Consider the following 16,731-nt stretch of genomic DNA (forward strand, 5'->3'; position numbering starts at 1 on the left):
GATTCCACAGCCCACATTCTTCACATTAAGAGTACACTGCTGCCAAAGTCAGTGACAGCTATACTGTGCGTCTCTGGAGGAAGATAAATGGAATCTTAAACATTGGACTAAAGCACCAGATGATCTAAATATGGGTCAGAAAAGTGACACCCATGTTTTCCCCTATCTTTTCAAAATGCAAATTCCTCAGTGAAATATCATAAACTTACTGATATCAAACCTCTAGGGATTGAATAGCCCACTAAATTCAGCTCATAGCATGGGAACGAGAGGAATTGGTATTGGTAGGAAAACCATGTTGTAGCAGTCAGGAGTTAAAGGTTCTAATCCTGGCTCTGCTCCTGACTGCAGTGTAACTGGTTAAAACATGGGAATCTCTGGGCTTCTATTTCGACATATGTAAATTAAGAGTATTCAAGGCAGAGAATCTTGGAAGGTATAACTGTTCTAATATTTTAGAAAACAAATTTTCCTCATTATTAAAGTCCCTGAATTGCTGTCTTTGGAGTTTAAATACTATGTAGTGTTTAGCAGTATTTGTTAACCAGAGTATTGCTGAAATGAGCTCTGCAGGCTTGCTTCCATCATTTATTGAGGAGCCCTAGGCAGTTACGGAACAAAAAGCAACCAGGAATGTGTAGCCAAATTTAAGAGGCATTTTTCTTTCTGCCAATTTATGGATATTAAGGGCCATATATCAAAAAATAGGGAATTATTTCATAAATCATTTGCAAATGTGTATTATTCCCTGTGCATTAGAATAGTATGCTTTTTCTAATGAATACTGTTTCAATTTTGGTTCTAAAGAGGTTCTTTCTTTGCATGTCATTGTGACAGGGCTAGACTGACTAGTTTCCTGGAAATAGTCTTTTCAGTTGTGATGGGAATGACTTGTTCTATGGGTCTGTCCTTACTAATTGTACGACTCTGGGCAAGGATTTTCATCCAAGTCTCTTTCCTTCTTTGTAAAGGGCGCTACAATGGCAATTTAAGGCAGCGTGCTTTACAGAGTAGGGACTGAAAAATGAGGCAGCATAGTATATTGCACAGAATGTAGACTTCGGGCAGAGAGACTTGGACTGAATACCAAGCGCTGCCATTTATTAGCTAAGTCATCTTGGGCAAGTGATTTCACTTACGCCTTATAGTGGGGCTAGTAACACTTACCACTTTTTTTTAAAAAAAACTAAGTGGTAATATGCTAAGGCAGCTATTGCACAGTATTCAGCATTAGGAATTTCATTATTAATTCCATACAATCTAGAAAGCTGCACAAAAGTTAGTATTTTCTTACCAAAAAAAGCACTTAACAAGGACAACCAGAAAGCAATGTTAATGTAGATTTTAACACACAAATAGCATCATTTTATAACCTGTTCATATTCTGCAACATGTAACTATTTAGTAAAGACTTTAAAATGATTTATGCTGGAGTGTTGCCGTAAGCTCTTGAGAAGCTCTTCTGAAGCTCCTGAGATTTTACAACAATTTTCTTCTATTATGTTCATGTTTGGTAACAACCTACTATATTTGTGTAACAGCTATAGTATATATGTATTTCAATGTGTTAAAAGTTCCAAAACCCACAGAAGAAATCTTGATTAGGTTGCTTAATGGCTTTTGAATTCAGTTTATAAATTACATGATGCCTCAAATTGTTCCAAGAAAATGTGAGCTTGTAAGATAATTTTTTCATTCGAAATTCAAGACACATTTAACATATGAATTTTACAATAAAGTTTATTAGCTGTTCTTCTCTTCTTCATAAATGGAATGGATAATGTTGGTAATTCTTTACAAACCAGTACTCATTTTTTTAAGAAACTATAACGAGGAGGTTGTCAAAAACAAATATTTAATAAACAACTCCAAAGACCAATGGGAAGCCAAATGATATTATTACTATAAAGGACCAGAGAAACTGATTTCTGAAGTAGTTTCTACCTTTCACTAAAATTTCTTAAAATTGCTCAACATGAAGATCTGTGCAACCCTAGTGCAGAGCAGCAGACGTCTGAGGGAAAGTTGTCTGAGGGAAACACACACACATAAATGGGGCTTTTGCCTGTTTTCCTATTAATAAAAGGAGGAAAACTAGAAGGAAAGGCAGAGAACCAAACTCAAACTTAGATGACAAGAACAGCAATGACAAAAAAACCCAGGAACCATTTGAAAACTTCTGTAGAAAAGAGGAGAATATGCTCATACTTTTATTTATAATGTAATTTCTCTAAATGTTTCTCCTCACAACCACCATACCCCCAATTTCAGTTCACATGATTAAGGAGGATAAGTCTATTCAATTAATATTTAATTTAAAAATCAAACAAAAAGTTAGGAGTAGGTGGCAAAAGAAAAAAAATATATTTTAAATATATATATATATATGTTTGTGTGTGTGTGCAACTATGTAAAGAAAATAATTCCCATAGTTACAGAGTTTAGTTAAAGAAAGTTTTATATATATTTATATATATATTTTATTATAACAAAATAGGCAGTTATTGTGGGTAAAATATTCATTAAAATCTGACCCCTAAGAATACACTTAAAGTTTTAGGCTATGAATTGGACTCCTTTTCCATTGCCAAAATGATTACTACATCACCACTGTATGTCTGTTTTGTCTGTATTTATGTCTATGAAATTTTCTCAACTCTCTGAGTAAAAGGTAAGCTCCCTTAGCACCTAAACATGGCCTCAATTCAGAAAATGTGATGATCATTATGTATGAACAACTTTTGTAGGACACTATAAATAGTGTCATGCAAGTAGATTAAAAACATTTGAACAGTGTTATTCCTAGCAAATGTATTGGGAAAAAAACCCCCTCAAACAAACAATAAAAGACTTTAAGAACTCTTATGAAAAATGAATATCCCTTGTGAAATTATGAAAGTTAACTCAAACATTAATTTTGAAATTAAAAAAACATATTTTCCTTATTTGTCTATAATGAATTAATTGCTTTGATAACAGAAGCCAATTGAGAAAAGGATTTGAGAGCTAATACATTGGCCAAACCATGCTATTAAAGTTAAACGTGCATAGTTGCTCAGAGTCTACTAAATCAATGATTAAAACCACTTTTTCATTTGTACTGAAATTTGAAAAGGATGCATATAAAGCTTTTCTGAAAATCTCTTAAAGTTACTTTCCCTTAAACATTAAGGAATTTTACCACAATTTCTGCGTCTCCCTGAACCCTTAATAGCTGGTCAGGCCATTCCATCTTTAGTTCTGAAAAATGGCCACAAACCAATAGTGACATAAAACAGTATAGATGATAAAACTTGAAGGAGACACCAGATGTCAAAAATAAGTGCAACTGCAGACCATGATGCATGTGATATGATTCGAAAGGAGTATTGAAGACAGACTCCACAGGAAAGGGCAAAGAAATGTCAACATGAGCTTGTGGAAAAGAGCAATAGACAAACATCAATTTTCATAACTTTTCTTTTGCTGGAACCCAGATGTAAGGACCAGACTGTTCTTCTATGATCTGCTTCACTTGGTTGTAAATGTCTTCCAGCGTATCTCCCTGTACAATAGCTGTAATGACAGAAACAAAATCAGAAATCTCCATTAATTGTCTATCTTTGCCATTATAATTATTGGTGAAATAGTAGAAGCCAAATCTTAGAAACAGTTATTCATCCAGGAAGAGTCATCATTTATGTATTGTTTGCTTAGGAAAAACTGCTCATTTTCATTAATTTTCCTATTTGTATAATACAAAAATTTTTACTTTTAAAAATTGGTCAAAAAATGGTATTTGGTGGCCAGGCTTGGTGGGTCATGCCTATAATTCTAGCACTCTGGGAGGCCAAGGTGGGAAGATTGCTTAAGCCCAGGAGTTTGAGACCAGCCTGGGCAACAGCGAGACCCCATCTCTACAAAAACTAAAAAAATTAGCCAGGCATGGTGGCATGTACCTGTAGTCCCAACTACTCAGGAGGCTGAGCAAGAAGATTGCTTGAGCCCAGGCTTTTGAGGTTGCAGTGAGCTATGATGATGCCACTGCCTCTAACCTGGGCCTCAGAGACACTGCCTCAAGGAAAAAGATAAAAGGTATTTGGTGATTTTTGCTTATTGTTTTGTTTTATCATGTAAGCATGTACGTATTAGCTTAATTCTTTTAAAACAAATTATGTATTTCCTTCACTTTTCTGATTTCTCCATAAATTTATACAGAAAAAAAGGAGGATGGGTACAGTACTGCAGAAAGCAAGCAAGCATGGCTACATTTCTGCGTTATTTTCTTGGGGGGAGGGTAGGATCTTGGAGGAAAAGAGTTAATTATAGATTGATATTACTTTTTTCAATATCCTGTTATGTCAGGTACTATAGTGTAGGTGAACTGAGATACATAATCTGGCTTGTTAGTGGTTAGATTAATCACTAATTATTAAAATCAATATTAGGTAAGTTTATTTGCTGTCTGAAATAATTCATGAATAAAAAACATAGTAACAATTACTAGCAACCACTCTTTGGGGATAGCTGGAGTGAGGAATAAAGATCACTTAACAAAACAAAAAGTCTTGCCAGAGGGCACTAAGCTTGAGTAACTTTTAAAGAAAACAGTAAATGTTTATATATAAATGAAATAATTCAGAATTATGTCAATAAATCATTTATTAAACTACTAAAAGATGCCCAATGATTTTGGAAGAGCATGATAGATGGACTTCCATGGTCTCAAAAACCTAGCATAAATGTCATATGGAGATTTTAAGTAAAATTGTGTATTTGATGATCACGATTACACATGCATAAGGAGGGTGTATGTCTGTAGAGTGGGCTTACAACTTACGTAGCTAAGAATGCTTGAGTAACCAAAAATTTTAAATAACATAATTTTCACTAGTATTAGTTTTGTGAGAGTTTACATTTTGAGCTAAATATAGACATGGCTTAATGTCCTTGAAGACACAGTTCATTTGACAAAATACTTGGTTCATCAGTTTGGCATCCTGATGCACTCCAACAGCATATGGCAGAATCTCATAGTGTTTCATAGCGTAGGCGGACAACAGCATACAATGACTTATTTTAGGAAGAAAGCGTTACTTGGGAGTTAGCTTGTAAAACATATATATTTTGCTTACTTTGTAAATTCATTATGGAATAAGGAATTTGGAAAGCATAAGACTACAGGCACCTTAATTACATGATTAAAACTAACATCAGAAGTAATGATACAAATAGACATCATGAACGTCCTGTAAGCACAAAGGATACATTATTACTTCATTAACATCCCTGCTCAAAATGCATAACGTAAATCTAATCATTAGAAAATGTCAGACAAATCCAAATCAAGGGAGAGACATTCTACAAAAGAACTGGTCTGGCCTTCAACTCTTAAAAATTGTCGAGGTCATGAATAACAAGTAAAGACTGAGGAACTGTTCTAGATGACTAATGAATATGATAACTTAATGTAACATGTGCCCCTGGATTGGATCTTGGAATAGGAAAAACATTTTTTTTTTCCCCATTTTGCTCTAAAGGTATTAGTGAAATAATAATAATAATACTAGTGGAATAATAATAAGACCTACAGTTAGATGAGATATTATCAATGTTAAATTTCCTGATTTTGACAATAGTATTATGATTATATAAGGGAATGTCCTTGTTTTTGGGGAAATACACCCTGAAGTATTTAGAAGTAAAGGGGCATCTGCCTGCAACTTACTCTCAAATATTTCATAAAAAAATTAAAAATGTGGTAAAATGTTAACATTTGATGAATATGGATGAACAGCATCTAAAACTTCCCTGTACTATTCTTGCGAGTTCTCTGTAAGTCTGAAATTAAAAAAAAAAAAAAGCACATGGCTTACAATACGATGACGCTTACTGGTCCTTAGCGTGAACACCGAATATAGGCTGATCATTATTTCAAACAAACAACTAACAACAAAGACCTGCCCAAAGACATCCAAGGAATAATTTAAAGGACAGACTGAATAAGAGATTATTAGGAATTGTTCCCCACTCTTCTCTTCTTAAACAAGTAATATTTTAAAAGAAATCAAAGGACAACTAATCTTTGACAGAGGGCCAATAATATAACATGGGGGAAAGGCCAGTGTCTTAAATATCCACATGCAAAAGAATGAAATTGGACCCTTATTTTACATTATATACAAAAATTAACCTGAAACAGATTAAAGACTTAAATGTAAAATCTGAAACCATGAAACTCCTAAAAGAAAGCAGGGAAAAAGCTCCCTGACATTGCTCTTGGCCACGATTTTTTGGATATGACACCAAAAGCATAGGTGACAAAATAAAAAAATAGCCAAGTGGGAATACTACATCAAATGAAAAAATCTCCATACAGCAAAGGAACCAATCAACAAAATGAAAAGGCAACCTATTCAGAAGGGGAAAAATATTTGCAAAACATATAACTGATGAGGGGTTAATATTCAAAATATATAAGGAGCTCATAAAATTTCATGGGAAAAAACTGAATAATCCATTTAAAAACAGGTAAAGGACCTGAACAGACAGTTTTCCAAAGTTGACAAACAAATGGCCAGGAGACATATGAAACGGTGTCCAACCTCACTAATCATCAGGGAAATACAAATCAAAACCATAATGAGATATCATCTCACAACTGTGTGGATGGCTATTATCAAAAAGACAAGGGATAACAAGTATTGACAATGGTATGGAGAAAAGGGAACTCTTGTACACCGCTGGTGGGATGTAAATTAGCACAGCCATTATGGAAAACAGTATGGATATTTCTCAAAAAATTAAAGATAAAACTACCATATGATCACGCAATCCCACTACTGGGTATATAGCCAAAGGAAATGAAATTGGTATGCTGAAGAGATATCAGCACTATCATGTTGACTGCAGCATAATTCATAATAGCCAAGATATGAACATAACCTAAGTGTCTGGCAACAGATGAATGGATAAAGAAAATATGGTATATATAGACAATGGAATATCATCCAATGATAAGAAAGAAGGAAGTCCTGTCATCTGTGACAACAGGGGTGAATGTGGAGGACATTATGCTAAGTGAAATAAGCCAGAGGCAGAAAAGCAAATATGATATGATCTCATTTATATGTGAAATCTAAAAACGTTGAACTCCTAGAAGCACAGAGTAGAATGGTGATTGCCAGGGACCGTGGGGTAGGAGAAATGGGGAGATGTTGGTCAAAGGGTATAAACTTTCAGGTATAAGATGAATAAGTTCTGGGGATCTAACGTCTAACATGGTGACAATAGTTAATAATGAGTAGACCTTAAGTGTCCTCACCACATACACACAAAATGGTAAGTATGTGTAGTGATCAATGTGTTAATTTGATTCTGGTAATCAATTCACAATATATCAAATCACACTATACACCTTGAATATATATGGATTTTGTCAATTACACCTCAACATAGCTGGAAAAAATGGGTCAAAATTTATAAAGGATAAGAGAAAAATAGAATTTCACAGAAGAAACCAAATCTAAATCTATTTTTCCTCTTGTCAAGTAGGAATTATTCCCGTACATGTTGTTCTAATCGATAACCTAAGAAACACTAAATTTCAAGATTCTTCATCACCACTGTCTGTGCTAGATGAATTTTCCACAGGACAAAACCACAGACCTTAAGAGTTTATTCTGAAAATGACAGTTCTAGTTACTATTGGTAGATGTACGCATAGTTCAGAATTCTGTTGAATGGGTCAGTTCACGTGGATTGAAAGCAAAATTCTATCATAAAGGACACTGTAACACATGGTTCCAACCTGTGAAATGTTCAGTAAACTCTTGTTCTAGTTTCATGGCCCTCTCAAACGTTTTTCTGGCTTGTTCTTCTGTTAGACGCTTATTCATTTCCCTATGCAAATAAATTTAGAAACCAGTAATTACCACATTGTAATACTTTTTGAAATAAGACATAAAACATACAATCATGAAAAGGTGAGCTCTGTTGAAAACATGAATGTCATTAAAAAGTAGATTTAGTCACTGAATACGTTGCCTTATACTTGGAATTACAGAAGGGTTTCAACACATTCTCCATCGGCTCAAAGCAGCCAAAAAACCCCTAAGCATTAATCTGTGCCATTTTTGACTTTGATGAAAATTTTATATTAAAATATGACTTATAGATCTACCTACCAACTCACAGAAAATAAGGGGGACAATGAACATATTAAACAACACCATGAGAAGGCAATCAGAAAATACAGTCTGGGGAAAATTTTGCAGAAGAAATTACCTGTTTTTTTCAACAAATAAATAGGTGGGAGGGGGGAGATGTGGAGGAAGAATCTATAGACTGAAAAACTTAACCAACTTCCATAAATAGGTCTTATTTGGAACTTGATTACAACAAACAAATTGAAAAAACATAAACAAAACTTATGAAACAATTAGGAAAATCGGAACTATTTGATAATGTAAAAGAATTATTGTTAATTATTTTAAGTATGACAATCACAGTGATGATTTTTCTGATAAAGAATTATCTTCCAAATACATATTGAAATAAATGGATAAAATGATATAATGTGTGGGATTTGTTTCAAAATAACCTGGAATGAAGTGGCAAGGAGGTGTATGTGGGGGGAAAGATGAAACAAATTGGTCATAAGTTGATAATTATTGCTGTAGCTGGGTGATGGGTATATGGAAGTTTAGTCCCCAAATATTTTGCCATTAAGTATGATTGCTTTGATATTTTGTAGTTACTGTCTAGTGTTCTTTCATCTCACCCTACAAGATTCCCTTCAGCATTACCACTAGGGTAGGTCTAGTGGTGATGAAGTCCCTCACCTTTCGTTTATCTGGGAATGTCTTTATTTCTCCCTCATTTTTGAGGGATATTTTGCCAGATACAGGATTCTTGGTTGAAAATCTCCACCCTCCCCCAGGGTTTGAATACATCAACCCACTGCCTTCTGGCCTCCAAAGTTTCTGATGAAAAATCTGCTGATAATCGTATTGGGAAATCCCTTGTATGTGATGAGTTGCTTCTCTCAGCTGCTTTCAAGATTCTTTGTCTTCCAAGTTTGATTATAATGTGCCTCAGTGTGAGTCTCTGAGTTTAACCTGCTTGGATGTTTATATGCACGTCTTTCATCAAATTTGGGAAGTTTTTGGCCATTATTTCTTTAAATAATCTCTCTGCTCCTTTCTCTATTCTCCTTCTGGGACTCCCACAATGTGTATGTTGGTAGCATGATGGTATCTCACAGGTCCCTTAGGTTCTGTTCACTTTTCTTTAATCACTTTTCCCCCCCGTTTCTCAGACTCAATAATTGTCTCATCTTTAAGTTTGCTGATTCTTTCTTCTGCCTGCTCGAATCTGCCTTTGAATCCCTCTAGTGAATTTTTCATTTCAGTTATTGTACTTTCCAGCTTCAGAACTTCTTTTTTTTTTTTTTTTTTTTTTTTAGCTTTCATATCTCTTTACTGATATTTCCCTTTTGTTCACGTATTTTCTTGACTTTGTTCATGTCTTTTAGTTCTTTAAGCATCTTTAAGACAACCTTACAGTGCTTATCTAGTAAGTATAGCAGCCAGTCTTTCTCAGGGACAGTTTCTTTTTTTTTTTCTTCTTCTGAATAGGCCATACTTTCCTGTTTCTTTGTATGCCTTGTGATTTTTTGTTGAAAACTGGACATTTGAATCTTATGGTGACTCTAGAGATCAAGTTCTTCTTCTTCTCCACAGTTTGTTTTTTATTTAAAACTTAATTTTATTATTATCATAGGGTGTTTCTGTGCAAGAGATCAGCCTGAGGTGTAAACTTAGGGTCTTTCCAGGTATTTTCTGAGTCTACACCTTTCCATAGGTATGTGTGGTGGGTGACTTTCTAAATCCCTCCTGTATATGTGGTTATTTTTTAGTGTCCTGGTTTGGCTCCCAAAAGGGGAAAAGAGAAAGTGAGGCCTGGGGAAGGCACTGGCCCTTTAAATCTTTAAAAGTTACTTTAGCCTCAGGGAGAGGGGCTTGCAACAGTGGCAATGGGGTTTGCAACAATCGTTCACTGTGTGTCTGTACCTCCATGATCAGAAGCAGCAATTAGCTATCACAATACAGATCCCTGATATTTGGAGGACAAGGTCCTTATTGCCCACTCTGATTCCCACAAACTGTATGCAAGCTGCTCAAGGAATGCATGCACGCCTGCCTGCTATGGGACTGAGAGTAGCACAATGAGTAGCTGCTACCATGCTAGGAGGTGAAATTAACCTATCGAACCTTCTCCTGGAAGTGTAAGCCTTCCATAGACTTCAGAGTTCCAAAATAGTTGCATCAGACAGATTCTGCCAGTGCAATTATTGTCTAGGTGGGGAGGTGGATCCCTGGTCCTTCCCACTCTGTCGTCTTCCCTCTAGCTCCATCTTCCCTCTAGCTCCAACACTAATTAGTTTTTAAATGTTAGAGCAGTCTTGCATTCAAGGCATAAACCCAACTTGGTTGTTATATTTTAGCTTATTTTAAAAAATTAATTGTTGCATTTATTTTGCTTATATTTTGGTAAGGATTTTTGCATCTATGTTCACTTTAAAAAATTTTTTATTTTTAACTATTATGGGTACATAATAGTTGTATATCTTCAAAGGGTACACGTGGTGTTTTGATGTTGGCATACAATGTGAATTAATCAAATTAGGGTAATTGGGATATCTATCACCCTGGGCATTTAACTTTTCTTTGTGTTAGGAACATTCCAATTCTACTCTTTTAGTTATTTTACAGTGTACCCTAATTTATTGTTGGTTACAGTCACTTTGTTGGGTTACCAAATATTGTTAATGCTATCTTTCTACCTATATTTTTGCAACCATTAACCATCCCCACTTTATCCACCCCTCCCCACTACCCTTCCCTGCTTCTGTATTTATGATTAAGACTGGCTTATCATTTTCCTTTCCTATAAAGTCCTTGCCAGTTTTTGGTATCAAATTAATGCTCATAAATTAGTTGAAGAGTTTGTGTAAGATTGGAATTACTACTTAGCTTTTGGTAGAATTTGGTAAGTCCTCTTGGCTTAGTATTTTATTTGTGGAAAGGCTTTTAATGACAGATTTAAGTTCTTTAATAAGCACATGACTATTTAGGTTTTGTATTTTTTTCTTTTCTATTTCTTAACTTTTTTGAAAGTGTAACTTTCAAACACAGAATATCACAAATGTACAGCTTGATGAATTTTCAAATGTACACATACCTGTGTACTTAGTACTTAAATCAAAATATAGAACACTGCTAGTACCCCAGAATCTATGTGTGCTCACTCCAGTGTCACTAATCCACCCTTAAAGGGTAACTTCTATTTGACTTCCATAAGCAGTAATTAAATTTGGAATCACAGAATATGTTTATTTTTAGGTCTGGGGTTTTATATTATACTAAAATTATGTTTATGAGATTCTTCCATATTTTTGCATGTAGACGGAGACTGCTCATTCTCATTTTTGTAGAATGTTTGTGAATATGTCATAATTTATTTATGTATTCTACTGCTGATGGGCATTTGGGTAGTTTCTAGTTTTTGGCTATTTTGAATACCACTTCTGTCAGCAACCTAGTACCTGTCTTTGGTAAGCATATGTAAGCATTTCTGTTGAGTATGCATCTAAGAATAAGACTTCTGGGTCATAAGTTATGTGTATGTTCAGCTTTAAGAGATACTGTAAACAGTTTACCAGTATAGATATACCAATTTATACTCCTAACATTGTTATGAGCTTCAGTTGTTCCACATCCTTGCCAACATTTGATATTTTCTCTTTCATTTCAACTATGTTGGTGTGTGGGTGGTAGTATATTACATCGTGGCTTTAACTTCTATTTTCATGATTAACGGACACCATCTCATGTTTACCATCTGGAGATCCTCTTTTATGGCATGTCCAAACCCCTTGCCCATTTTTCCACTGGGTTACATTCTGTCAACATTCTTAATGTCTACTGGATGTGTAGTGATATCCTTTTTCATTCTTTTTGCTAAAACATTTTTTATATACGTATTTTTTAACATCTTATAATGCACAGGACTTCTTTTTCATTCTTGATATTGATATGACTTCTTTATTTTCTTTTCTTGATCCTTTGAACGGTTTATTATATTTTACCAGAAAACACTTTTGGCTTTGTCGATCTTCTCTTCTGTATGTTTGTTTTCTATTTCATTAATTTCTCCTCTTCTATCTTCTTTTTTTTTTTTTTTTTGAGACAGAGTCTCGCTCCATTATCCAGGCTAGAGTGCTGTGGTGTCAGCCTAGCACACAGCAACCTCAAATTCCTGGGCTCAAGTGATCCTCCTGCCTCAGCCTCCTGAGTAGCTGGGACTATAGGTACACACCACCATGCCGACTAATTTTTTGTTTCTATTTTTAGTTGCTTGGCTTAATGTTTTTTTTCTATTTTTAGTACAGATGGGGTCTCACTCTTGCTCAGGCTGGTCTTGAACTCCTGAGCTCAAGCGATCCTCCCGCCTTGGCCTCCTTGAGTGCTAGAATTACAGGTGTGAGCCACCATCCCCGGCCTCTTCTGTCTTCTTTGAGTTTAATTGACTGATATTTTTCTAATTTTTCAAAATCTTAGATTTTTAACCTTTGTTTCCTGATATTTGATTTTCAACATTCCTTCCTAACATTTAAGGCTGTGTATGTTCCTTTGACAAGGATATGACATCCTCAGATTGATTTATTTAGCAATTTCATTATTATTTAGTTCAAAACATTAATTTATTCTATGATTTCTTCGACTCATTCAAAGTATAATGCTTAATTTCCAAATATGAGGATTTTTCTGGTTATCTTATTATTGGTTTCCAGTTTAATTTCATTACAGTCAGAAAATATTTGTTTTCAATCATTTTAAGTCTGTGGTCCAGCATATGATCAGTTTTGGTAATTGTTTCATATGCACTTGAAATCTATGTATGTTATGCAAATGTTGAGTGCAGTGTTTAACATATGTCAGGTAGGTAAAGTTTTTAATTTGTTTTGTTCCATATCCTTACTGATTTTTTATGTTTGTTTTCTTATTTGATTATGTCCTGACAGATGTGATAAGATCCCCCATGATGATTTTGGAATTATCTTTTTGTTCTGTATAGTTGTCAATTTGTGCTTTATATATTTTGAGACTGTGCTATTAAGAACAAACAAATGCATAAATATATCTTCCTGGTGGAGTGAATCTTTTACTTTTATAAAACGTCTCCTCTTTATCTCTAGTAATTCTTGCCTTAAAGTATACTTTGACAATAATATAAAATCAGTTTACTTTTAGTTAATGTTTATGTGGTATTTCCTTTTCTACTCTTTTACTTTCAGCCTTTCCAGTCTAATATTTAAGGTGTGTCTTATAAAAGCAATAAATAATTGTTTACTTTTCTCTTTATCCATTTTGACAATCTCTGTCTTTTAACTGGAACATTTAGTCTAGCAATAAATAGACATTAGTGTATTTATTGAAATATTTGGCTTTATTTATACCATTTTACTATCTATATATCTTTTTGTTTCACCTGTTCAGTGTTTCTATTTGTTTTCTTCTCTTAATTTTTATTTAGATTCTATTTTTTGCCCTCTATTAGCTAATAATTATACATTTTTTTATTCTCTTAATGGTTACCTGAGAACTGCACTGCCCAGTTCAGTAGCCACTAGCCAAATGTAGCTATTTAAACTTCAAGTTCTAATACATTACCTTTAGTAATATTAATGGTGATGATGATGATGATACTTAATCTCATAGTGCTTGTTTAATCCTCACAACACAGTTTGAGGTGAGTATACATATTATTATATTATTATCTCCATTTTACAGATAAAGAAACTAAGATACAGGGAGGGTAAATAAATTACTCAACAGTGACTGAATTTGTACTGAGGGGCTATGCTTTAGGGTTTTATACTTACATGATATTTTCCATGGATTTGGGTTTAATAAAAATGGAGATTGGGTAAAGTTGTGCAATCTGTAATCTCTTTATGGCATTTCCGGACACATCGAGGATACAGTGTTTGCCCTAAAATAGAAGAAATAAAGAAAAAAAACAAATGAACCAAGTATTTGCAATTATATCAAAGGTCCATTTTCTATAGGTACAAATTCTAGATATATTTTTGGATCCTTGTTCACTTTAAGCAAACTTGTCATTTCTTTTAGTAAATTTTAGATGGGAAATGAAATGAAGACAATGATAAAGATTATGAATAATTAATTTGCCATTTCCAAATAAATATTATATTTAAAAAGAAATGAAAATATAGTTCCTATACTCCTAGATTTTATAGACCAGTAATCTCTCAAAATGGTGATCGAAATAGGGTTCCTATTTTTAATTTTGCCAAGAAAGGGCATATGAAAAGAAGGATGCCAAACTACTGTCTTCCTATAACTATCACTTCATAAAAAAAATATATAATCACAGCCAGGCATTGTGGCTTATGCCTGTAATCCTAGCACTCTGGGAGGCCGAGGCAGGAGGATGCTTGAAGCCAGGAGTTCAAGGTCAGTCTGAGCAACATAGCGAGACCTTGTCTCTAAAACAACAAGAACAACGATAACAAAAAATGCCAGGCGTGGTGATGCACACTTGTAGTCCCAGATACTTGGGAGGCTGAGGCAGGAGGATCACTTGAGCCCAGGAGTTCAAGGATGCAGTGAGCTATGATTGTGTCACTGTACTACAGCCTGGTCAACCGAGAAAGACCCTATCTCTAAACAAAACAAAACCGACTACAACTACAACAACAACAAAAGAATATATAATCAACAGAGGGTAAAAATGCTCGAATACAGGTAAATCTTTTAAATTGAATAAATTTAAATTTGTAAAACCTCACTATCACTATTTTATTTTTCTATTTCTCATTTTATTGGGGACTGGCAAAAACTTTATCATAAACTAGCACTTGGGAACCCAAATTCTGGATTTAAATGACAACTTCTCTGACATGCTTAAATTCACTGACAAAGGCCATTTAGGTTTTTAGTATAGATGAACATTTCCATGTTAAACTGGGTAGTACTTATTTTATAATATGTCAAATAAACTTTATTATATTTTAAGTCAGGTACTCCCCCATAATGCATCTTCTAATCTAAGGGCTTGAGTCTGTGTTAATAAGTGATAATTTCAATTTAGTGGGCATATTTAAAATAAAAAATTCAGTATTATAAAATATTCCAAACATATAGAAAAGTAAAGACACCCATGTGCCCATTATCTACTTTTATCAGGTATTAGTATTTTACATGATTGCTTAAAAATTTTAAAAACCGGACACTAAAATATTAACATTCTATCATGTTTGCTTTCTGTTTCTATATATGTGTATAATAGTTTGAGTAAATTGCAGACATAATACTCCTTTACCTCGTATTTCCTAAAAACAATGGCATCTCTTACATAATCACAATATAATTCCAGTTGGCCATCTAACATTCCTTACTGGGAAAAAAATTTTCCTGGTCCAGGATCCAATTCAGTATCATACATTGCACTGAGTTGTAAAGTCTCCTTAGTCTCTTGACACAGTTCCTCAGTCTTTGTCTTTCTTGGTATTTTTGAAGAGTATAGAACATTTATTTTACAGACTATGGCTCAACCTGGGTTTGCCTGTTTCCTCACTATCAGATGGCAGGTTACATATTTTTGGCATGAATATCAGAGGCATCATGTCGTGTCCTTTTTGGTCCATCATATCAAGGAGGTATATGATACCTATTTGTCCCGTTACTTGTGATGTTAATTTTGATCGCTTGTTTGAGATTTTATCTGCTAGGTTTCTCTACTGTAAAATTAATATTTTTGCCTTTGTAACTGGTAAGTATTTTGGGAGAAGATACTTTGAAACTATGTAAATATGCTGTTTCTCATCAAATTTTCACTCATTAATTTTAGCATACACTCATGATTCTTGCCTGAAACAATTAATTATCACCATGGTAGTTTTCAAAAGAGATTTTCTAATTTTATTCCTCTACCTTCATTAGTAGACATTCTAATGTAAGGCAAAGCTTTCTCTTCTATCCATTTATTTATTCATGTACAGATGTTCCTTGACTTATGATGGAGTTATGTCTCATAAACCCATCATAAGTTGAAAATATTGTAAGTTGAAAATGCATTTAATTCACCTAACCATCATAGCTTAGCCTAGCCTACTTTAAACGTGCTCAGAACACTTACATTAGCCTATAGGTGGGCAAAATCATCTAACACAAAATCTATTTTATAATTAAGTGTTGAATATTTCATATAATTTATTGAATACTGTACTCAAAGTAAAAGAATGGTTGTATGGGTACTCGAAGTACAGTTTCTACTGAATGTATACTGCTTTTGCAACATTGTAAACTTGAACCATCCTAAATTGGGGACCATCTGTATTTATTTATATCGCTATGGACTCTTAGATTCTTATTTTATTCTAAGTATTATAATCTGTTATTATCATTTATTTTGATATTCAAATTATCCCAGACTTGGCCAGTGCGTGGCCCTACAGGTTGGCTTTTGTGTCTTTTTTTGTACATATTTCATCTTTCTTTTGAGTACTTCCTTATTTTTCCGGCACAGCAAAATGTCCTAGGCTCACCTGGTACTTTTCCAGTTCTAACCCTGGAATCAGCCATTTCTCCAAGGAGCTCTGTATCTTTTTAATAAAGAATGATATTTAGGCCGGGCGCGGTGGCTCACGCCTGTAATCCTAGC

The 16,731-nt window shown here is 34.1% G+C and overlaps 1 protein-coding gene across 7 annotated transcripts in view; it reads right to left on the reverse strand.

The window, feature by feature from the left end:
* Nucleotides 1-1,319: 1,319 nt before the first annotated feature.
* Nucleotides 1,320-16,731, reverse strand: part of DLG1 (discs, large homolog 1 (Drosophila)) — a 277,439-nt gene continuing 262,027 nt past the window's right edge. For 4 of the 7 annotated variants that reach the window (XM_012641542.1, XM_012641557.1, XM_012641534.1 and 1 more), the window contains 3 exons: nucleotides 13,928-14,037; nucleotides 7,790-7,881; nucleotides 1,726-3,555 (listed from right to left, as the gene is read on the reverse strand). In XM_012641542.1, coding sequence (XP_012496996.1) covers nucleotides 3,449-3,555; nucleotides 7,790-7,881; nucleotides 13,928-14,037 — 309 coding nt within the window. In that variant the 3' untranslated portion in view covers nucleotides 1,726-3,448. Of the gene's footprint in view, nucleotides 3,556-7,789; nucleotides 7,882-13,927; nucleotides 14,038-16,731 lie in introns of all 7 variants that reach the window. The other 3 variants (XM_012641549.1, XM_012641583.1, XM_012641575.1) reach the window with 1 other exon arrangement.

Source organism: Propithecus coquereli, unplaced genomic scaffold (genome assembly GCF_000956105.1).
Source record: "Propithecus coquereli isolate 6110/MARCELLA unplaced genomic scaffold, Pcoq_1.0 Scaffold10, whole genome shotgun sequence".
NCBI classification, from domain to species: domain Eukaryota; kingdom Metazoa; phylum Chordata; class Mammalia; order Primates; family Indriidae; genus Propithecus; species Propithecus coquereli.